Consider the following 23,664-nt stretch of genomic DNA (forward strand, 5'->3'; position numbering starts at 1 on the left):
ACTCCTGACCTTGAGCAATCCGCCCGCCTCGGCCTCCCAGAGTGCTAGGATTACAGGCGTGAGCCACCGCGCCCGGCCCTGACTCTTTATATATGAAAGTAGCAAGTAAAAATGTCTAAATTTTTTAAAGAAAAAAAAAATCCACTACAATCAAATGAAACAAATAAACATAAGATAACCCTCAACAAACTCAGGATTTTTATTTTTTTTTTATTTTTTTTTTTTTTGAGACAGAGTCTCACTTTGTTGCCCAGGCTAGAGTGAGTGCCGTGGCGTCAGCCTGGCTCACAGCAACCTCAATCTCCGGGGCTCAGCGATCCTACTGCCTCAGCCTCCCGAGTAGCTGGGACTACAGGCATGCGCCACCATGCCCGGCTAATTTTTTTTTTGTATATATATTTTTAGTTGGTCAATTAATTTATTTCTATTTTTGGTAGAGACAGGGTCTCGCTCAGGCTGGTTTCGAACTCCTGACCTCGAGCAATCCGCCCGCCTCGGCCTCCCAAAGTGCTAGGATTACAGGCGTGAGCCACCGCGCCCGGCCCAAACTCAGGATTTTAAAAAGTATTTTTCTATTTTAAGAACCACTTGTTACCTAACAAGTTCAGCAAGGTTGCAGGATACAAGATCAATAAATCCCTTGTATTTCTATATACTAGCAATGAACTATCTGAAAATAAAACAATTCCATTTACAATAGCATCAAAAAATAAATAAAACACTGGGCTGGGTGTGGTTGCTGACACTAGTAATCCTAACACTTTGGGAGGCCAAGGCAGGAGGATTGCTTAAAGCCAGAAGTTCAAGCCCAGCCTGAGCAAGAACAAGACCCTGTCTCTACAAAAAATAGAAAAATTTGCCAGGCACACATGCCACTGTAGTCCCACCCACTCAGGAGACTGAGGCAGGTGGATCACTTGAGCCCAGGAGTTTGAGGTTTCAGTGAGCTATGATGATGCCACTGCACTCAGCCCAGGCAACAGAGTGAGACACTATCTCAAAACAAAACAAAACAAAACAAAAAAACTAAATAAATAAATAAATAAATAAATAAATAAATAAATAAATAAATAAATAAATAAATAAAATACTTACAAATAAATTTAACAAAAAGACCACAAATATACTAAAAACTGTAAAATGTTGTTGAAGGAAATTAAAGAAGATTCAAATATATGGAAAGACATCTCTGTTCATGGGTGGAAGACGTAATATTGTTAACATTGCAATACTCCCCAAATTGATCTACAGATTCAATGCCACTATCAAAATTCCAACTTCCTTTTTTTTTTTTTTACAGAAATGGGCAAGTTTATCCATGAAAAGTTCCTGACAGCCAAAATAATCTTGAAAAAGAACACAAGTTGGAAGATTCTAACTTTATAATTTCAAAACTTATCACAAAGCTACAAGAATTGAAATAGTGTGGTACTGGCATAAGATTATAGATCAGTGTAACAGAAGTTAAGGTCCAGAAATAAACTCTCACATTTATGGCCAAATGATTTTTGAAAAAGATGTCAAGACAATTCCATGGAGAAAAAAATAGTCTTTTCAACAAATGGGGCTGGGACAACTGAACATCCACATGCAAAATAATGAAGTTAGACCCCTACCTCACACCATATACAAAAATTAACTCAAAATGGATTAATGGACCTAATGTAAGAGCTAAAACTATAAAACTATTAGAAGAAAATACAGGCATAAACCTCTGTTGCATTGGATTAGGCAATGGTTTCTTAGATATGACACCAAAAGCATAAGCAACAAAAGACAAAAAAATGATACATTGGACTTCATCAAAATTCAAAACTCTTCTGCTTTAAAAGTCACTACCAAGAAAGTGAAAAGACAACTCAGGATGGGAGAAAATATTTACAAATCATACATCTGATAAGTGATTAACATCCAGAATATAAAAAGAACTCTTACAATTCAACAATAAGAAGAAAATAACTGAATTTAAAAATGGGCAAAGGAACTAGAAAGAAATTTCTCCAAGGATCTAGATATGACCAAGCACATGAAGAGATGCTCAACATCATTAGCCATTAAGGAAATACACATCAAAACCCCATGAGAAGGGGCAGAAGAGATCAAACTTTCACTGTTTGCTGATGATATGATATTGTATCTAGAAAACCCCAAGGATTCAACCAAGAAACTCCTGGAACTGATCAATGAATTTAGTAAAATCTCAGGATACAAAATCAATACACAGAAATCAGAGGCATTCATATACGCCAACAACAATCTAATTGAGAACCAAATCAAAGACTCAATTCCCTTCACAATAGCAACAAAGAAATTAAAGTACCTAGGAATTTACTTAACCAAGGACGTAAAAGACCTCTACAGGGAGAACTATGAAACACTGAGGAAGGAAATAGCAGAGGATGTAAACAGATGGAAATCCATACCATGCTCGTGGATCGGCAGACTCAATATCATCAAAATGTCTATACTACCCAAACTGATCTACAGATTCAATGCAATACCTATTAAAATCCCATCAGCATTCTTCACAGATATAGAAAAAATAATTTTACGCTTCGTATGGAACCAAAGAAGACCCCGAATATCAAGAGCAATTCTAGGCAACAAAAACAAAATGGGAGGCATTAATATGCCAGATATCAAACTATACTACAAAGCTGTAGTAATTAAAACAATATGGTATTGGCACAAAAACAGGAATATTGACCAGTGGAACAGATGTGAGAATCCTGATATAAAACCATCCTCATATAGCCATCTAATCTTTGACAAAGCAGACAAAAACATACGATTGGGAAAAGAATCCCTCTTCAATAAATGGTGCTGGGAAAACTGGATAGCCACCTGTAGAAGGCTAAAACAGGACCCACACCTTTCACCTCTCACAAAAACCAACTCACGCTGGATAACAGACTTAAACCTAAGATATGAAACTATTAGAACTCTAGAGGAAAAAGTTGGAAACACTCTCCTAGACATTGGCCTGGGCAAAGAGTTTATGAAGAAGTCCCCAAAGGCAATCACAGCAGCAACAAAAATAAATAAATGGGACATGATCAAACTACAAAGCTTCTGCACAGCCAAAGAAATAGTCATGAAAGTAAACAGACAACCTACAGAATGGGTGAAAATTTTTGCATCCTATGCATCCGATAAGGGACTGATAACTAGAATATACTTAGAACTCACGAAAATTAGGAAGAAAAAAATCAAATAACCCCATTAAAAAGTGGGCAAAGGACTTGAACAGAAATTTTTCTAAAGAAGACAGAAGAATGGCCAACAAACATATGAAGAAATGCTCAACATCTCTAATCATCAGGGAAATGCAAATCAAAACCACAATGAGATATCACTTAACCCCAGTGAGAATGGTCTTTATCAAAAAATCTCCGAACAATAAATGCTGGCGTGGTTGCGGAGAGAGAGGAACACTCCTACACTGCTGGTGGGACTGCAAACTAGTTCAACCTCTGTGGAAAGCAATATGGAGATACCTTAAAGTGATACAAGTGAATCTACCATTTGATCCAGCAATCCTATTGCTGGGCATCTACCCAAATGATCCAGTGACACTCTACAAAAAAGACACCTGCACTCGAATGTTTATAGCAGCACAATTCATAATTGCAAAGCTGTGGAAACAGCCCAAGTGCCCATCAATCCAAGAATGGATTAATAAAATGTGGTATATGTATACCATGGAGTACTATTCAGCTCTAAGAAACAATGGTGATATAGCACATCTTATATTTTCCTGGTTAGAGCTGGAACCCATACTACTAAGTGAAGTATCCCAAGAATGGAAAAACAAGCACCAAATATATTCTCCAGCAAACTGGTATTAACTGAGTAGCACCTAAGTGGACACATAGGTGCTACAGTAATAGGGTATTGGGCAGGTAGGAGGGGGGAGGGGGGCGGGTATATACATACATAATGAGTGAGATGTGCACCATCTGGGGGATGGTCATGATGGAGACTCAGACTTTTGGGGGGAGGGGGGGAAATGGGCATTTATTGAAACCTTAAAATCTGTACCCCCATAATATGCCAAAAAAAAAAAAAAAAACCATGAGATACCACTTCACACTCAACTAGGATGGCTATAATTTTAGAAAAAGGGGGAGGTGGCAATAACAAGTGTTGGTGAGGATGTAAAGAAACAGGAAGCCTCATACATTGTTGGTGGGAATGTAAAATGGTACAGACACTTTGGAAAACAGTTTGGCAGTTTCTCAAAAAGTTAAAACAGTGTTACCATATGACCCAGCAATTCTACTTCTATGCATATACCCAAGAGAATTGAAAATGTATGTCTGCATAAAAACTTGTGCACCAGTGATCACAGCAGCATTATCATCATAGCCAATAAGCAGAAACAGACTAAATATCCATGAACTGATGAATGGATAAACAAAATATGGTATATCTGTACAATGGAATATTTGGCCATAAAAGGGAATGAAATACTGATGCATGCTACAACATGGATAAATCTGGAAAATATATGCTACTCTTTCTTTTTTTTCTGTTTTATTGGAGATGGTTCTCTGTCACTCAGGCAAGAGAGCAATGGCATGATGATAGCTCACTGTAGCCTCTGACTTCTGGGCTCAAGCAATCCTCCCACCTCAGCCTCCCAAATAGCTAGGACTACAGGCATTCACCAAGAAGCCAGTCACTAAAGGCCACATTTCATTTACCTGAAATATCCAGAATAGGCTAATCCACAAAGATAGAAAGTAAACTAGTGGTTTCCAGGGATTGTGGGGAACAGGGAATGGAAACAGAATGCCAATAGGTATGGAGTTTCTTTTAGGATTGATGAAAATGTTCTAGAAGTAGACCCTAGTAATGGCTACACAACCTTGTGAATACACTAAAAATCCCTAAATCATATCCTTTGAAAGGATGAATTTTATGGTATGTGAATTGTTCCTCAATTTTTAAAATTGAAAAAAGAACCATTTGTTTCAGCAGTAAAATGCTCTTAAGGAGAAATGGAATACTGTGAGTTCCTTAACAGGAGCAAAGATTAGTTTTCCTAAGAGCAGGACTCATAATGTTCTTAGCAGATTTGAATTTTTTCCAGGTATATCATGTACAAAGTTAACAAAGTGCTTGCAAAGAATGGCTATGATCACCACTCCCTAACGCATCAACCATTTCCACTTTTTCCACATTCCCTTCCAGTTTATACACATGTATATTCTTACATGTATATAATCCATGCCAATAATCAGTGTAAATTTTCCTATATTGCTACATGACCTTCAAAATTATCATTAAATGATTGCAATTAGTTGACATTTATCATTTTCCTAACTCTTTCCCACTCCTTGTCCTGCCTTACAGTGTTAGATATTTATTTCCAATTTTTCACCGCTTATAGATAACACTACAATATATTTGCAATATGAAAAGCTAACATAGCTCTCTTCTTGTCTTGAATCAATGCATTAAGATTTCCAGGAAAAAAATTACTAAACCAAAAGGTAAGACATTTATATGACTCCTAGTTGCCTTCCAAAATATTACAAATTTACACTGTGATAAGTAACACAAACCTGCTATATTAGACGTTATCATTTTTTATACTTTGGACATAATCGTTGTTAAAAGATTTTATCAGAGTAATTTGAGATCTTCCTTTAGTCTTAAAACCTTGGTTACTTAAAGGCCTCCAAAATCCACAAGCACTTGCTCTGTTTCTTTTAAAAATTGTTGTCTTTTTCAGTCACCTATGGTTAAAAAGAATGAAGAATTATTTTAAACTGAGTATCCTTACTCTAAGGAAAGTAGAACATGTAACATATCCTTCTGTTTTTCTTAAAATATACATATGCATGTAGCCATCTTATCAAGTAACAGCAACTGCGATAAAAACAACAGAGCTTACAATTCAAACACAATAAAAAGGAAAAGAAAAAAACCTACAGTAATTATGCACTTTTAAAATTTCAACATCTGTAACAACTATCAATATAAGCACACTTGCCCAAGGTGTCTCTGTGACTACCAATCTCTAGTCTAGACAAAGATCAAGAACAACTGCTATGGTGTGAATATGCGCCCTCCAAAATTCATGTTGAAACTTAATCCCCATTGTGGTGGTATTAAGAGGTAGGGCCTTTAGGGGGTGATTAAGTCACAAGGGCGGAGCCCACACAATTGGATTGTTACCCTGACAAAAGCACTGCAGGGAACTACTGACTCAGGCTCTTTTTTGCCCTTCCACTCTTGTGCCATGTAAAGATGCAGCAAGAAGGCCCTCACCAGATACCAAGTGTCAGTGCCTAAATCGTGGACTTACCAGCCTCCAGAACTGTGAGAAATAAATTTCCGTTATTTATAAATTACCCAGTCTGTGCTATTTCATGATAACAGCATGGATAAACTAAGAAAAAAAAAAAAAAAAAAGCCTGTAGAAAGAGTTATTATAATAAAAATAATGGTTAACTAAGCACTAAGTACTATTAGAAACACTTTTATATTCCATATCACATTAATTCTTATAATAGTAAAGACCATATGAGTTAGGAAATATCCCCATTTTACTACAAAAAAAAAAAGTTAAGCTTAAAGAGGATAAGTTATTTGTCCAAAGCAGATCCAGGAAGAGTACATTGTTCTCAACCTTTCCATTAGTAGGTAGTCTCCTCCCCACAGCATGTGAATTTAAAAAGAAACATTCCCACCTAGGTCTGACAGCAAGGGGGTTAAGATGATGTGAAGGTCTCACCATCTTATAGCAGTATTTATGATCAACGTAAAATAGGGAGAGGGCTAAACATCCCCACTATCCATCAACACCTAAGCCAGCCTACAAACATGCAGATCATATGATCTACATGACAACCTCACTATTAGCCTCCTTGCTCCCCCTTCCAAAGTCTGCTGCCCCATCATCCTTCTGTATAGACACTCTAGAGTTGCCAATGTATGTGACATTAAAAGAAAGAATGCTTCTTATTGTCTCTCCTTTTCAGTGTCGGTATGATTTAGGGGTTTCTTATTGGAGTGTTCTAAAGAAAAAAGCATGAAATGACAATATTAAAATAAATTGTATTCAATCCTGGTGATCCACTTCCATGTATTTAAGTTTAATAAATATTCTTTATATATCAAGTAAATCTTAGTGAATTGTAAGTTTACCACCAATGATATACATAAATATATTAACATATAAATATATATTATATATAATATTTATAATATATTTAACATATATTTAGAGGAAAGGAACCCTTTGAAAAAAACATACCATTTTATATATAAGTAAACATCTAACTGGGATCCAGAGGTTTGTTCTCAAAAGTTTAAGTTGTTAAACAGCAAATAAAAAACATAAAATATGATATTGGCTCAGTCTATTCTGTAGGTTTTCCTAGTTAATGATATTTTAAATTGTGTTTAGTTTTGCTAATAATTAAAATTAACAAGCTCCTCACAATTGTTTGGAATGTCTCAGAATTTAAATAATTCCGAGGCCCTTTGGGGGGTATGGGGAGAGGCAGGTGTGCAATCCCCATAAAAACCAAGAGAAAAAGCAGAACAAGGTCCTTTCCTGTTTTGTCCAGCTCAGAGTCAGTATTCAACTATACAGTCATGGTCTCTCCTGACCTAAAGGTCTATGCTCAGACTTCAGCAATCCTAGTAACACACACAGTAACTTCCCCAAATCGGGCATGATTCTCTGTATGACTTTAGTTTATACTTTTTCAAAAAACTGGAGGTTGGGGGGAGGCAGAAGGGAAGGTCATACAGGTACATGAATGGGACACAGGTTTTGAATGCTTTGATGGACATTTCAATGGAAACTTTACAGACTTGTACTATGAACAGAAATGAAGGGTCAAGGAAGTTTCACCCTCACAGTCCCAAATCCAATCATTACTCTCATAAAAGAAACAACCAATGAGAAAATATATCATTAAGGGATATCCAAAACATGCTCAATAAAAAAAAACAAACCTTATATTTAACTACCTGAGGCTTCTAGACATCAACATCCATTTCCTAAAATACACTCCTACTCTGATCATAGCAGAGTAAAAATCTCAAACTAAGATAAAATAAAATCAAATGAGCTCACTCAGACTTATTTTCTTTTTTTTTTTTTTTTTTTTTTTTTTGAGACAGAGTCTCACTTTGTTGCCCAGGCTAGAGTGAGTGCCGTGGCGTCAGCCTAGCTCACAGCAACCTCAAACTCCTGGGCTCGAGTGATCCTTCTGCCTCAGCCTCCCGGGTAGCTGGGACTACAGGCATGCGCCACCATGCCCGGCTAATTTTTTTTTTTTTATATATATATCAGTTGGCCAATTAATTTCTTTCTATTTATAGTAGAGACGGGGTCTCGCTCTTGCTCAGGCTGGTTTTGAACTCCTGACCTTGAGCAATCCGCCCGCCTCGGCCTCCCAAGAGCTAGGATTACAGGCGTGAGCCACAGCGCCCGGCCTCAGACTTATTTTCTACTTAACAAAATGCCTGTCGAAGATTGCTTGAATCCAGGATATCTACAATACTGACATCAAAATCACAAGACAAATAAAACAAAAACCAGCGTTAACCCTAATCATTTGCTTTTCCAAAGATACAGCTACCTGTAAGTCTGAATAACGTGGGACCAGAAGACCAGCCTCTGGGAGTGGAAAGAACTCCAATCTAGAAATCAGGGCATGTTCCAGTCCAGTCAATGCTTCTAGTGAGGTGGGGGACCCTAAAAAGCCACTTACTTTCTCTCTTCTCTTTCTCAGGGTTTACTTTCCTCAAGAGGTTGACTAGACTAGACCAGTGTTTCCTAAACTCACCTATCCATAAGAATCACCTCAGGGTAAGGTAACTGCAAACAACATGGATTCATCCCAAGGCCCATTCCTCAGCGATTCTGGTTCAGGAGGACTCTGGGTGAGGCCTAGGACCTTACTCTTAATAAGTGATCCAAGTAAATCTTATCATCTGGCAAACATTGGGCTAGGTAATCTTCAAGCTGCCTGCCTTCCACCTCTGAGTCTATACTATCTGGATATTTCATAAAGATGTTCTAAAAATATGCCAAATTCTAATAATTCAATGTATTATTGCACAAAAATAAATGTATAAGATCATGAATACAATCCCTGTGACACCATTCATACCTTTAAACATCAATAAAAAACATCTTTCAAGATTCTAGGCAAATGGAACACTTAATTTGGTGAGGGGGGAAAAGTAATATTAAACTCTTGGCATATTAATATGGAAAGACTTGTTAAATTATGGAAAGAAATAATTATTTAGCTCATGTTTTAAGTGAAAATTGTACACTGCATTCTTTCCTTGAAGAACAACATTATCTGGTGATTTCACCTGCTTGCAGCTCAGAAAAAGCTAGAAAAGAGCTTGGCTAAGTCCCTAACAAGCTCTGCAATACTGGAATGCAACTGTTACAAAGCTAAAATACAAACAATGAAACAATAACTGGTTACTAATTCTTCAAATTCGCCTAGGTGTAGAAAACTAGGTGGCCTGATGTTTTGTTAAGAAGGTTCCCTCAGGCAAATGGGAGCCTCTAGCATGCTTTCTGCACCTTTAATCTCACCTTTCCTTCCCAGGCACTATTTTGCTTTAGACAGTTTTTCTAAAATTCTCATAATCCTCTAGAGGGATGTCCTGAATTAATTCTCTTATTTAGATTTATAGGTAACTACAAAACTGACAAAAGAAAAAGAGAAAGATTGGAGTATAGAGGGGCAGAGTTGTAATGGATGTTCATTAGCAACCAGTTATGAGATAGTCACAAAAAATGCAAATAAAAACCAATATTAGAACACAAAACTGAGTTTGACAAACTACTGTGTGACCCCTACAACAGAAAACGATAAGAAACCAAGAGTGAAACGTAATTACATAATTAAGCCATTAGAAAAACTGTTGTAGGGTGACCCATGAAGGTAGCACACTAGAACTGGACAATGTTAGTATAGAACATTTCCAAAATGAATATTGATGCCTGACATGTAAATATTGCAAATAAAATTCTTTGGATTTAGGATCACACAGGTCAAAAAAAATGATTTAATGGCAAAAACAGGAATACCAACTCTTACGTACCTCACAGATGCATTGGGTTTAAAGCTGTGTATATGTTTAAAGACATCTCTGTGTCCCACTGCCCAATGGACTCTGAGACAACGTGTGGATGAAAGACCAAACCGTTCAAAACCAGCCTGAGCAAGAGCGAGACCCCGTCTCTACTATAAATAGAAAGAAATTAATTGGCCAACTGATATATATATATAAAATTAGCCGGGCATGGTGGCGCATGCCTGTAGTCCCAGCTACCCGGGAGGCTGAGGCAGAAGGATCACTCGAGCCCAGGAGTTTGAGGTTGCTGTGAGCTAGGCTGACGCCACGGCACTCACTCTAGCCTGGACAACAAAGCGAGACTCTGTCTCAAAAAAAAAAAAAAAAAAAAAAAAAGAAAGACCAAACCTTCCACTCAGTAAAACAGAAGTGGCAAATCAGGATCAACAGAACTAGTAGAAGACAGTGGTTAAGAGAGCAAGTTCTGGTGTCACACAGATCTGACTTAAAACCCCAAATAAACAAATTATTGTGTGACCTTGGATAAACCTCAATTTCCTCAATTGTAAAATGGAGATAATTCATTCAGCCATTGCGAGATTTAAACAAGGTGATTCATGTAAAGCATTAAGCCCTGTCCCTGGCACAGAGTAAATAGGTAAGTAATCATCATCACCATCATCATCATCACCACCATCATCAAGCTCAAACTGCAAAATTAGCACAATTACTATCTTCTAAGGTCAAGTAAAGCAAAGGATTTCCTGGTAGCCAGACAAAAAAGTTCCATGCATTAGAAAGAAGATATTCACATATACTAATATAAAGGTAGCTTTTCTTTCCACATTACAGAACCTTCTGTTTCCCCCTCCTTAGCAAAGAATAACTTACATGAATTCTGTATAGCTATAAACAGAAAAGGTTTCAATACAGGCATCCTTAATTAGGAAGGATAATTTTCAATGAGATCCAGATTAATGATCTAACCAGTTTGGGGGAGTTACAGTGGTATTGTTGGGGGTGTCTGTTTTGTTTTTGTTTCTTAGAAATGGAGAAGTGAGGAGAGAGGGAAAGGGAGGAGGAAAAAAGTCTTCAAACTATTCCATGCACCACTATTCAATTGAGAAAAACAACAGAAGGTCCACTATTAAGACTATGTCATTATCAAATTAGAAAATGAAGAAGAAAAAAATCAGGTGAAACCCTACATTAAAAAGAACTAATATACCTGGCAGGGCATGGTGGCTCATGCCTGTAATCCTAGCACTCTGGGAGGCTGAGGCAGGAAGATCACTTGAGGTCAGGAGTTGGAAACCAGCCTGAGCAAGAGCGAGACCCCATTTCTACTAAAGACAGAAAAATTAGCCTGGCATGGTGGTGTGAGCCTGTGATCCCAGCTATTTGGGAGGCTAAAACAGGAGGATCACTTGAGCCCAGGAGTTTGAGGTTGCAGTGAGCTATGATGACACCACTACACTCTAGCCAAGGCAACAGAGCGAGACTATATCTCAAAAAAGAACTCTAATATAACTGATAGTAAACTGACCAAACATCAAAGAAACCCAAGAAAGGTAAAGTGAAAAACCAATTATTCCAATAGTCTAAGTAATAAACAAATACCCATCCATTCCATCCTTTTAGGATCATGGCTTAAATTTCCAATGTGCGGTCTTTGCCTGCTCTTCTGAATATGCCACCAGCTTGAATGTATACCTTAATTTGCACTATCTTCTTAACCCAATACATAATTCTGGTTAAGGACAAAAATAAAATCTTGGCCGGGCGCTGTGGCTCACGCCTGTAATCCTAGCTCTTGGGAGGCCGAGGCGGGCGGATTGCTCAAGGTCAGGAGTTCAAAACCAGCCTGAGCAAGAGCGAGACCCCATCTCTACTATAAATAGAAATTAATTGGCCAACTGATATATATATAAAAAAAAAAAATTAGCCGGGCATGGTGGCGCATGCCTGTAGTCCCAGCTACTCGGGAGGCTGAGGCAGGAGGATCGCTTGAGCCCAGGAGTTTGAGGTTGCTGTGAGCTAGGCTGACGCCACGGCACTCACTCTGGCCTGGACAACAAAGCGAGACTCTGTCTCAAAAAAAAAAAAATAAATAAAATAAAATAAAATAAAATCTTATACATTATTATTTTCCCAGAATTCATGGGAAAATATTAGTAACTAATTTAAAGACTACATTTCAAAAAAATACTGTGAGGTGATTTTAGAAGAAAACTCTTTCTCATGAAAATAAATGTCAAAGGAAAATTATTCAAGGACAACCAAAAACAAATTTTAAAATAATGCACATTTTGAAATTTTGAGTAGGGGAAGGATTAGTGAGCTGTGAAGAATAAATTCTCAAAGAAAAAAAATAAAGCATTGAAGGAAGGACTTCAGCAAGAAGTACAAACTAGTGTCATCAATCTATCAGTAAATGTGCAAGACTTCTGAATATTTGAAAAAAAATACAATAAATTATCTGTGTCAATACTGGGAAAGTTATCAATAGAAGGACTTTCAGAGGTATTTTCATGCATTTCAAAATATCTTTCTGTATTACTGCAAAATTACTGAAGAGACTGATTAGATGCTCTAATTAACGACTTATCAGTGAAAGAATCATGACACCCCCAAAAGAAGCAATGTCACCTAGAGATACCGGATATTTTCTTTTTACTATTTAAGAATCCAGAAGAATCTCCTTCTGCTTTTAAATGCAAATTATCAATCTCCAAAGCACATTCTGCTCCACTCCTTTATATGAAAATTAACTGCAATGTGATCCCCTTCTAAAGAGGACACTATTCAACTAGAAAAATGGAATTAGGACAATCACACACTCGCTGAGTATGTTCAGATCATCACATCCAGTGAGCTGTCACCAGGTACACATGGCCTTTTTCATGGCAGAGACCACTATCAGTGATCAAAATTCTTTTTAGAGAAGGAAAACTTAGTTTTGAGCACTTTTAGGTCATGAAAGGTTATATACACATTTCAATACATGCAAATGCACTGGCATCAAAGCAATTAAAAAATAGCATCCCTCAGTTTTCAAATAACACTAGCTATTTACTGGAAACTTTCAGAATTTCAATATAATATGAGTTACTATTTACCTGTTCATTACACAGTAGAACAAACAAACAAAATCCCACAATGCAAAAAATGATGTGCTGTGTTAGCACATCAGACTCTGTATTTTTTTCTCTTTCCTGCTAAACACCCTGGAGCAGTGAGAGTTGACTTGGTGACACATTTCAATTTAATGCACCAGGGGATCAATGTTAAAAAGGAACACTTTTAAACAGAAAGAGTCAATAAATAAATAAACCATCATAAATAGAGGGATTCATCCTACTGGTAAAAGTTCAAGCTTTTTGCCAAAACCATACTCAGTTGGGGAAATTTTATGTGTTGTCAGGTAAATGTAAACAAATAGCAAAGAAAGCTACATATATAGGCATCGCCTCAAAAAAGGTTAACTTAGCTCTTGTCTTTCCAAGTTATATATTAATAACTAACTCTTGTTTTGTTTTTTAAAGATGACTCTCTTCTAGCTAAGGCAAGTCATTTTTTTGGTGGCACTTGGCTTACTCTATCCCCTACCCTCAAAGGCAGACCTCAATCTTCCCCAGAGGTCGCCAGACAACCAGGAACAGAAGCTATGGGAAATGTACTTCCAATCTTTGAAACATCAGTGTGAATACTTAAGGAGAAGGAAAAAAGGATTGCACTGGGTTCAGAAAAACCATTTAAATGTTTCCCAAACGCCTGTGATTAGTACATGTCAACCAAATGGCAGAGCATTAGCCAGCCCCTACTTTCACCTACCCACTCAGAACCCAGACAATGAATGCAGCAGACGGGGGCGGGGGATGGGGGGGAGGGGGGCGAGGGGGACGAGTATCATGCACATAAATTAGGAAGTTTGCTTTTCAATCATGGAACAAAGTAAGTGATGGCAGTCTTGTGCTTTTCAAGAACCTAGAAGCGCTTACTACTAGTTCAATCCGTCCCCAAATCCACACCACCCTTTCAACTTTGCAATTAAGAGAGAGAAGGAGAAATTCCGGTCAACTCGCCTTGGGGGGTTGGTCTGAGGGTAGAAGACTCAAGTAGGGAGGAGGATGGAGAGAGAAAAAAGCAAGCCAATGAAAGATACTAAAATTTCCCACCTTTCTTAAATTCTTCCAGCATAGCGTCCAACTTGGTGTCATTGAAAACAAAGTGCAAGGGGTGGTTATAAAATTTGGTGATGGTTTTCAGGGGAGTACAGTCATCTGGATCCACGAAGGCCAAGTCTTTGACAAAGAGCAGGTCCACGATGTTGGAGCGCTCCCCTTCAAATACTGGAATGCGAGTGTAGCCGCTCTCCATGATCTCCGACATGGTGTTGAAATCCAGGATGGCTTCGCCCGTGATCATGAAGCAGTCCCGGAGGGGGGTCATTACGTCCTCTACTGTCTTGGTGCGGAGTTCCAGCGCCCCTTGGATGATGTTCAGCTCCTCCTTAACGAGGTCGTTGTAGGGGTCGGTGACCCGGAGCATCTCTAGCAGCTTTTCTCGGTTGTAGACCGTGCCTATCTCCTGGCCCAGGACGCAGTCCAGCAACTTGCTGACCGGGTAAGAAGCGGGGAAGGTCATCATCATGAAAAACTTGGTGAGGAAGATGGTGTTGGCCCCAACAGCCAGGCCGTGCCGGGAGCAGATAGCCTGGGGCACGATCTCCCCGAAGATGACGATGCCTATAGTGGAGACGACAACCGCCACGAGGCCCGAGCCGGCGATGTCGTCCAGCAGGATGGTGAGCGTGGTGTTGACCAGCACGTTGCCCAGCAGCAGCGAGCACAGCAGGTAGTTGCCCTGCCTGCGCACCGGCTCGATGCGCTTGGCGTAATTCTTCTCCTTCTCGGTGCCGCAGTTCTGCACGATGCGCAGCTCCATCGGGTCCAGGGCCATGAGCCCCAGGTTGAGGCCGCTGAACATGCCCGACAGACACAGCAGTAGCGAAATGAAGATCACCTGCAGCCAGAAGGGCAGCAGGAATTTCTTCTCCTCGCCTACGATCATCTTGGTGTCCTCGCCGTCGTGGTAAATCCAGGTGGTCTCGGCCCACGGGGGCGGCGGGAGGCCGGCCACCCCCGAGCCGCCCTTGCCCCCGACGGCGCCAGCCGCAGACCCCGGGCCGCCGGCGCCCAGGGCGGGCGTGGAGAGCGACGTGCACAGGTAGTAAGACTTGCTCTTCTCCATCTTGCGCAGCGGCTTGATCTCGATCTCGATGATGCCCGAAGTGCGGCGGTTGAGAATGATGTGGGGCAAGATGATGATGTCTGAGGTGCGGATGCCGCAGCGCTGGGGGCCGCTGTCCGGCTCCGGCGGCGCGGGGCCCCCCAGCCCGCGCTCGCCGGGGCTGTGGGGCCGCCGCTCCTGCTCGGTGAAGGCGATGCGGGACCACGTCTCGTTGTTGATGTTCTGCCCGTACACCCGCAGCTTGACCCGGGTCCGCTCGCTCACCCGCAGCGCCCCCCCTTCCATGAACGACACGTCGTTCGTGTCCTCCAGCCGCAGCCCGATGATCACAGTCTCCTCGTTCTCGCCCGCCGCCGCGCAGCCGCCCGCGCCGCAGCAGCAGCTCAGCAGTAGCAGCGGCAGCAGCCGCGCGGCAGCCGCCTGCAGGACCCCCCGGCCGCGGGCGCTGAGGCTGCGGCGCGCCGCCATCTTCCAAGTGGGCAGTGCGGCGGCTGCCTGCCCGCCCGCCATCTTTACTTCGGGTTCACAAGCGCCACAGCCAATCATAGGGTGGCTGCTCCAGCTGCGGCTTCATCCTTCCCACCCGGCGGCGCGAGCGCAGGCACAAGCCCCGGGGCTAGACTGCAACCGAGCGTCCGCACCCAGTGCTCAGCAGTCCGCCTCCCTGACTGACACTGATTCGACCCCGGCCAGCTGAGGAACCCCGAGGCTCGCGGGAGGGGGGAGGAGGAGGGAGCGGAGCGCCAGCCCCTCCGACGAGAGACAGGCCGACCAGCCAATCACGAGCGAGCGCCCGCCCTCCCAGCCAGGGGGCTGGAATGGGGGCGTGGTCGTGCACGGCGCCACGGACCAATGACACGGTAAGTGGGCGGGGCGATGAGGGCCACTGTCCCCCTCAGCACGCCAAGTTTCCAGCTGAAAGGCGCGTGACTCTTGTGTATGTGCGAGGGGAGGAGGCGTGGCCAGCCGGAACCCGAGAGCCAGTCAAAGATGAGAGCTGTAGGAAAGGGGGCGGGGCCCTCCGTCCGGCCGCCAATGGAAAGGAGCCGCCGTCGGTCCGGCCCTCCCTGAGGGGGCTCTGTAGTAGGTCCCGGCGCTTGGGTCGGCCGGGTAGGACTGATTCCCTGTGGCAAGAAGTGGCAGGTTCTCGCTGCGCACCCCTGTTGGCTCCCCAGTGGTCAATGCTCGGGCAGAAAGCACTGCCTCTTCTGCCCCAGGAGCCCGAGAAGCGGACTAGGGGCGGCTTAGGATGCACACAAGCCCAAAAAGCGGGGGCACCAGTCATGCTCCCCCACTACTCATGCGTGCAGCTCCGCCGGGGCAAGTGGCCGCCGGGTGGCCCCAGCACCCGGGCCGACCCGCTGTCCTGGCGCCTCTCGCTTCTCCCTAGAGGACGGGCGCCCTTTGCGACTCGCGGTCAGGTAGCGCCACCTGCGGGCTGCACAGGTGCCCTGCGGCGCTTTCCAGGTCCGCCGCAAACCCCAGAAGGTGTGCGAGAGTTAAGGGTGGGAGGGTTAGGACAGTTTCCCAGACTTCCTAGTCATAAGAACCCCCACGTATTACTGCTATAAGAATATATTCCCTGGATCCCCTCCCATACGTACAGAATGAGAAGAGCCCAGAATCTGTATTGACAATAGGCACCCAGGCAAGTTTAGGAAATGGGAGGAGATAGATATCCTAAGCAGAACCAAAAAGGCTCATTCATTCTTAATCACATTGACCAAACCCTGGTAGTGTCATAGATCGCTCGGGAGCAAAAAATTCTGGAAACCAAGCTTCTGAACTCCGAAGACCGTTGCATCTAGAGGAGATGGCAGTAGCAGAGTAAGCTGTCAAACTGGTCTTTTTCTCAAAATTTAAAACATTTGAAAAATTATTGCTTCACTACTTTTTTTTTTTATTCTACAAGCACAGTTTCTTCCCCTTTTGTAAACACATGAAGCACTTCTGATTAATTTCTGGGATGATCACAGTGGTCTAACCGATCTGTCTAACTGATCTCTGTCTTTTACACCTGCCCCTTTCCCTTCTCATCCCAACGACCAGTGATCTTCTCAGATCCTTTCACTCTCTTGGTTGAAACCCTCCACTGGCTTCCTATCTCACCACAGTAAAAGCCAAAGTACCTACAATATCCTAGAAGGCTCTAAAGGGTCTGCTGCCTCCCATTACTTCTCTGACTTTGTCACCTGCTGCTCCAGCCAGGCTCTCCTAGCTATTGCTCAGTCACTCCAGGGAATCCCTGGGAGCCTTTACACTTGCTGTTTGTTTCCTGTGTCTGGGACTCTTCTCCCTAATGTCAGCATAACCTGGTTGGTTCACCTCCTTCAAGACTTTCCTCGAAAGCCACCTTATTTTAAACTTACAAAAAACACTCCCTAGCCTAGTGTGTAATCCCAGCACTTTGGAAGGCCAAGGTAAGATGATGGCTTTAGGCTAGGAGTTCAAGACCAGAACTGAGCAACATGATGGGGACCCGTCTACCAAAAATAGAAAAATTAGCCAGGTGTGGTGGCACACCTGTAGTCCCAGCTACTTGGAAGCCTGAGGCAGGAGGATCACTTGAGCCCAGGAGTTTGAGGTTGCAGTGAGCTGTGATGATGATGCCACTGCACTCTAGCCAGGGCAACAGAGCAAGACTCTGTCTCAAAAAAAAAAAAAAAAAGTAAAACACTCCCTATACCCCAGCTCTGTTTTGTTTTTCTTCAAAGCAAAGATCACTTTCTAATATACCATGTAAATTATTGATTGGGTTTATTATCTGTCTCCTTCCAGTAGAAGTTAAGCTTGCTGAGGACAAAATTTTATTTTGTTCACTGCCGTCTTACCAGGGCCTAGAACACTGGTAGGCAGGTATTCAAAACAGTACTTTTGGAGTGGTCATGCCTGTAATCCTAGCACTCTGAGAGGCCAAGGCAGGAGGATCGCTTGAGCTCAGGAGTTTGAGGTTGCTGTGAGCTAGGCTGACACCATGGCACTCTAGCTGGGGTGACAGAGTAAGACTCTGTCTCAAAAAAAAAAAATTTTTTTTTTTTTTCAATCCTAGCACTCTGGCCGGCTGAGGTAGGCGGATCATTTGAGCTCAGGAGTTCAAGACCAGCCTGAGCAAGAGCGAGACTCCGTCTCTACTAAAAAATATATAGAAAAAAATTAGCTGGACAACTAAAAATACATATAGAAAAAATTAGCCAGGCATGGTGGTGCATGCCTGTAGTCCCAGCTACTCGGGAGGCTGAGGCAGGAGGGTTGCTTGAGCCCAGGAGTTTGAGGTTGCTGTGAGCTAGGCTGACGCCATGATACTCTAGCTAGGGTGACAGAACAAGACTGTCTCAAAAAAAAAATTTTGTTGAGTGTTACAGAAATGTAGGAATTTTTATTCTGATTATTTCAAATAATGCCCCCATCTAGTTTCCAGCCCTTCAGTTTCTGCTGTTCTTTACCCTACCTCTAATTCTCACACTGCTATATTTGAAAAATAAGTTCAGATAAAGAAAACTTGACTGGCAGACTTGGCATGCATTTGTAGGAATAGCATTATAGAAGTTTAGAAGAGAAATAGTTGAGATTTTTAGGGATATCTGACAAACATTAAGGATAAACATGGTCCTTCTAAGTCAGCTGATTGAAAATGAAACCATTTTAACTTCATAAAAAGTGTGAATAAGGGAAGATGACTTAAAGGCTCTGAATTGCTGAATATACGCTTTTGGAATAGGAGTGTGGAGAAGGGAGTGAGGAAGAGCTTGCCAAACCTAAAGACATTTCCTGTGCATTTTGGAGAAAGCTAGAACCATGAGGAAAATGTGACATTCAGCAATTTAGAAGTTAGAAACTCAGAACTTAATAACAAAAATATTAGAAAAGACCTGCCCAGATCATTTACAATATTTAAAAAACCTAAGCTCAAGTTCAAACAGGGAAACACTGAGCGATCCTGGGTGGAGAGGCGTGGGGGTTATATGCTTCCTGTATACCCAAGACACACAGCAATCTAGATACCTTTTCTTAGTAAAAGGGATGTTCCCCTTCAAGTTTGGAGGCTTTTTAGCTCAAGGAAGTATACTCTCTTTAGGGAGGAGCTACTAGTGAAGGTTTATGATGACTTCTGGGGGCTTTCCAAGCTGCTCATCTGTTTGAATGGAGGGCAGGGTCAACATTATTTCTAGTGAATCTCTTCTGAAATCTAAAAGAAAAAAAAATACAACATAACCCTGAATTGTGATATTTTACCTTCATAAAGGGATACAAAATGCCTGAGATTGCTATATGGTTCCTACTGATGTCTAACCCTAGTTCAGTTCTGGCTTGTCTGACCTTGAGCAAGTCATTTAGCTAAAGCCAGAACCTCCTAGCAAATACTTTCTCCAACTAACCCTCTTTTGTGAGAATCCTTCACTAGATACTAAGAGGGAAGGGTGACTTCAACTCTCTGATCTGCAAAAGCTAAGTTCCCACCTGCACAGGTTCAGGAATTTGGGAAGGCACTGCATCCAGACCTAAGTCTTTTTGAGTTTGATGAGTCTGATATTCTTTTTTATTTTTTATTTCAGCATATTATGGGGGTACAGATTTTAAGGTTTCAATAAATGCCCATTTCCTCCCCTCCCCCGACAAGTCTGAGTCTCCAGCATGACCATCCCCCAGATGGTGCACATCTCACTCATTATATATGTATATACCCACCCACCCCCTCCTACCTGCCCAATACCCTATTACTGTAGTATCTATGTGACCACTTAGGTGCTGTTCAGTTAATACCAATTTGCTGGTGAGTATATGTGGTGTTTGTTTTTCCATTCTTGGGAAACTTCACTTAATAGTATGGGTTCCAGCTCTAACCAGGAAAATATAAGATGTGCTATATCACTATTGCTTCTTAGAGCTGAATAGTACTCCATGGTATACATATACCACATTTTATTAATCCATTCTTGGATTGATGGGCACTTGGGCTGTTTCCACAGCCTTGCAATTATGAATTGTGCTGCTATAAACATTCAAGTGCAGGTGTCTTTTTTGTAGAGTGTCATTGGATCTTTTGGGTAGATGCCCAGCAATGGGATTGCTGGATCAAATGGTAGATTCACTTGTATCGCTTTAAGGTATCTCCATATTGCTTTCCACAGAGGTTGAACTAGTTTGCAGTCCCACCAGCAGTGTAGGAGTGTTCCTCTCTCTCCGCATCCACGCCAGCATTTATTGTTCGGAGACTTTTTGATAAAGGCCATTCTCACTGGAGTTAAGTGATATCTCATTGTGGTTTTGATTTGCATTTCCCTGATGATTAGAGATGTTGAGCATTTTTTCATATGTTTGTTGGCCATTCTTCTGTCTTCTTTAGAAGAGTCTGATATTCTTAAAGGTTTCAAGTAAAACACTAAATGGCTCTCTACACATTTTACTTCTCAACATAAATCTATGATTTTATAGAGAAGTCTTTTTTTTTTGAAAATTGCCTAGCTATAAAAAAGTATTCAAAATTACTGCTTGAACAATGACATTGTAATCATACAAAAACACTAGGTGTTCTGAGGAAAAACAGGAACTGGGAAAATGCAGGAGTTACCTAAATTTTCCATAGAATCAAATATGTTAGCCCTTAGAAGAGTTTCTCAGAAGCAATATTACCCGCTAGAACTCTCATAGCTAAAATGAGAATTTTTCACAATAGTTGGCAAAAAAAAAAAAAAAAAAAAGTAAAATAAAACCTGCAATGCCATTTACCATCTCAAGAGGACTTTTCAGACCTCTTATTTATATTTAGGGCTTTCCCATTTCCCTCCTTTTTCTAGATATTTTCTGGACATTGTTACTGGTCTGAAAAAGAAAGAAAAATGTGGCTCTTTGACAGAGTTGTGAGAAAACCTTCCCCCTTTGAGAAGGGTCTGGGCTCCTTGGGTGCCACCCTTTACCCTTCCCAGGAATCAGGATTCCTGGTGCCCACACAGGAGGGGGGTGTGAGGGGACCAGTCTCACTAATGGCATGTTGCCCCTTCCCACTCTGCCCCCTCCAACCACCCCTCCTCCCATGCTACCGGTCCCTCCACGGTGCTGTGCAGCCTCAGGAGCTAAAGAGCACTCCACACCCATTGCCCTTCTCACAGAAAGCCTGCCCTTCCAGAACCCTCCACAGGGCAGCCCCAAGAGGTCTTCTGTGCACTGTGCTGTCACTCACTCCCTTCCTCTACAACCCCCTTGACCCTCCTGGACTACTCAGAGAATAGTTCTGCTGCTAAAAGTCCACTCTTTGCCTTACTCCAGCACCCCTGCCCTCCTGACTGCCAGGCCCAGCAACTCTGGAATTTTCTAGATTCTTCTAGAATGTTCTTTATGACTGGCTATTCCATGCTAGTTACAACCTCCAGCTCAGCCTTGGACAAAGAGAGATCTTGAGCCCAGTTATCCTTATCACTGTGACTAAAACACTCAACCCAGGTCATGATTTTAGGGAAACATTTCACTTCCATTGTTTTTAAATATTGAACCATGTGAATATTGCCTATTCAAAACTCTAGATTTAAAAACTACTCTTGGGGAGTAAGGAATAGGTGGATTACAAGGAAGACTCTGACATGAGGATGGTAATTAGGAACAGGATCACGGGAGAAAGAACAGGTACTGAATCTCCAATTCTGGGCCCTCCCATAAGATTCAGACCTGTGTGGCTCTCACATCAGAGCTTCAATTTATGATTATGACTCTAATCACAAAATACCACTTTTCCCATACTGGCTGAGTTCATTCTCATGGTTTTTTCTCCATATCTCCTGAAGCTGGAAATAAAATTCTACTCCAGTAAGTCGAATTATACTCCAATAAGTCAAATTCCCCACCCCCCGCCCTCCACAATGCATAGACAAAACATGTCAGATCCCACTGAGAAAAAAATTTGCCTAATTTTAGTTTCTCTGAGATACCTGATTTATTTTAAATATCACTAAACTGATTTAAATTATTTTTCTCCATTTATTAATACAGCTCATTAATTCTCTGCCTCCTCTTTAAATTTTAAGAGTTGTGTTTTATTTCTCAACCCATTTCTTTTTCTTCTCTTTTATTTGTGTATCTGTCAACTAATAGATATTGTGTATCTAATAAGTTTCAAACACTGTGCTAGGCATTGCAGAGCTACAATAATAAACCAGAGGTTACCCCAAAAATTTACTAGTAAGGAAGTTTTTAGCCAATGTGTACATAAATAACTATATAATACAAGATCAAACATCAAATGTCTTAAAAACAAGTACAAATAAAGTGGAGGAATTGAGGAAAGCTTCATGGTCATTGAGTTGGTTTTTGTAGAATAGAGGATTTAAATGTGCAATGTCAGAGCTGTTCCAAGAAAGGTGTCTTAATCTGCTTGGGCCACAAAAAAATACCATAGACTGGCTGGCTTAAACAACAGAAATTTATTTTCTCACTCTCCTGGAAACTAGACATTCTAGATCAAGGTTGGACAAGGTGGGTTTCTGGTGAGGGATCTCTTCCTGGCTTGCAGACAGGCCTCTGTGGTCTCTTTTATAAGGACACTAATCCAACTGGATCAGGACCCTACCCTTATGACCTCATTTAACCTTAATTACTTCCTTAGAGGTTTTATCTTCAAATATAGTCACACTATGGGCTTCAACATAGGAATTTGGGGTGGGAGGGACAACAAACGTTTGGTCCATAACAACGGGACTGTGAGATAAGAAAGAAGAAAAAGGCATACTATTAGACAGCAATGTATGAAGCGAGGTTGGAAAGGGAGCGGCATTTTTGGAACACCGTGTGGTTGAATTTGGTTCAATAGCCATGGAAGAGGAACAGCAGGAATAATGTTAGAAAGTTGGTTGGGGTCAATTTGTGGTGCACTGAATGCCAAGTTTAGGAGTTTAGATTTCATTCTGTAGGTACTCAGGAGTTCTAAAAAGTTTTAAGTAGAAGAGCTGTATTATGGGAACATTAAGCTGACAGGTACCACTGCAGTGATGCTGAGGCCTTGGAGATTTAGGAATTTAGGGAGCTCCTGCCACTCAAAGTAGAAAAAACCTTCACAGTTTACAAAGCACTTTCTCATATATTACCTTGGACTGACCTTCACAATTAGGACTAAGGGATATATGCCACTTCTCCAACCACATATAGGACAAAGAAGGAAAGATAAGGATCTTATGCCAGGGGCGCCCCCAGAAAACCAAGATGAGACACTGCAGCCTCTGTTCAGGAAGCCCACATCTGGCTCACCACTGCTGCTACCGTGGTCACTGGGGTACTCCTGAGTATAAGAGCAAACATACAGTTCTCCAGCTTGGCCAGAACTCCTAATCATAAGGCAAGCTTCCTGATTACTTTTTA

General features: G+C 41.6%; 1 protein-coding gene across 3 annotated transcripts in view; it reads right to left on the bottom strand.

Annotated features, from left to right (window-relative positions):
- Positions 1-16,086, bottom strand: part of CNNM2 (cyclin and CBS domain divalent metal cation transport mediator 2) — a 149,516-nt gene extending 133,430 nt beyond the window's left edge. The window contains exons 1-2 of one of the 3 annotated variants that reach the window (XM_012770291.3): positions 14,247-16,086; positions 3,978-5,744 (exon numbers count right to left, since the gene is read on the bottom strand). In XM_012770291.3, the coding sequence (XP_012625745.1) occupies positions 5,737-5,744; positions 14,247-15,867 (1,629 nt within the window). In that variant the 5' untranslated portion in view covers positions 15,868-16,086 and the 3' untranslated portion in view covers positions 3,978-5,736. Of the gene's footprint in view, positions 1-3,977; positions 5,745-14,246 lie in introns of those variants that run through there. The other 2 variants (XM_012770265.3, XM_012770274.3) reach the window with 2 other exon arrangements.
- Positions 16,087-23,664: the final 7,578 nt, after the last annotated feature.

The sequence above is a fragment of the Microcebus murinus genome, chromosome 14 (assembly GCF_040939455.1).
Source record: "Microcebus murinus isolate Inina chromosome 14, M.murinus_Inina_mat1.0, whole genome shotgun sequence".
NCBI lineage: Eukaryota > Metazoa > Chordata > Mammalia > Primates > Cheirogaleidae > Microcebus > Microcebus murinus.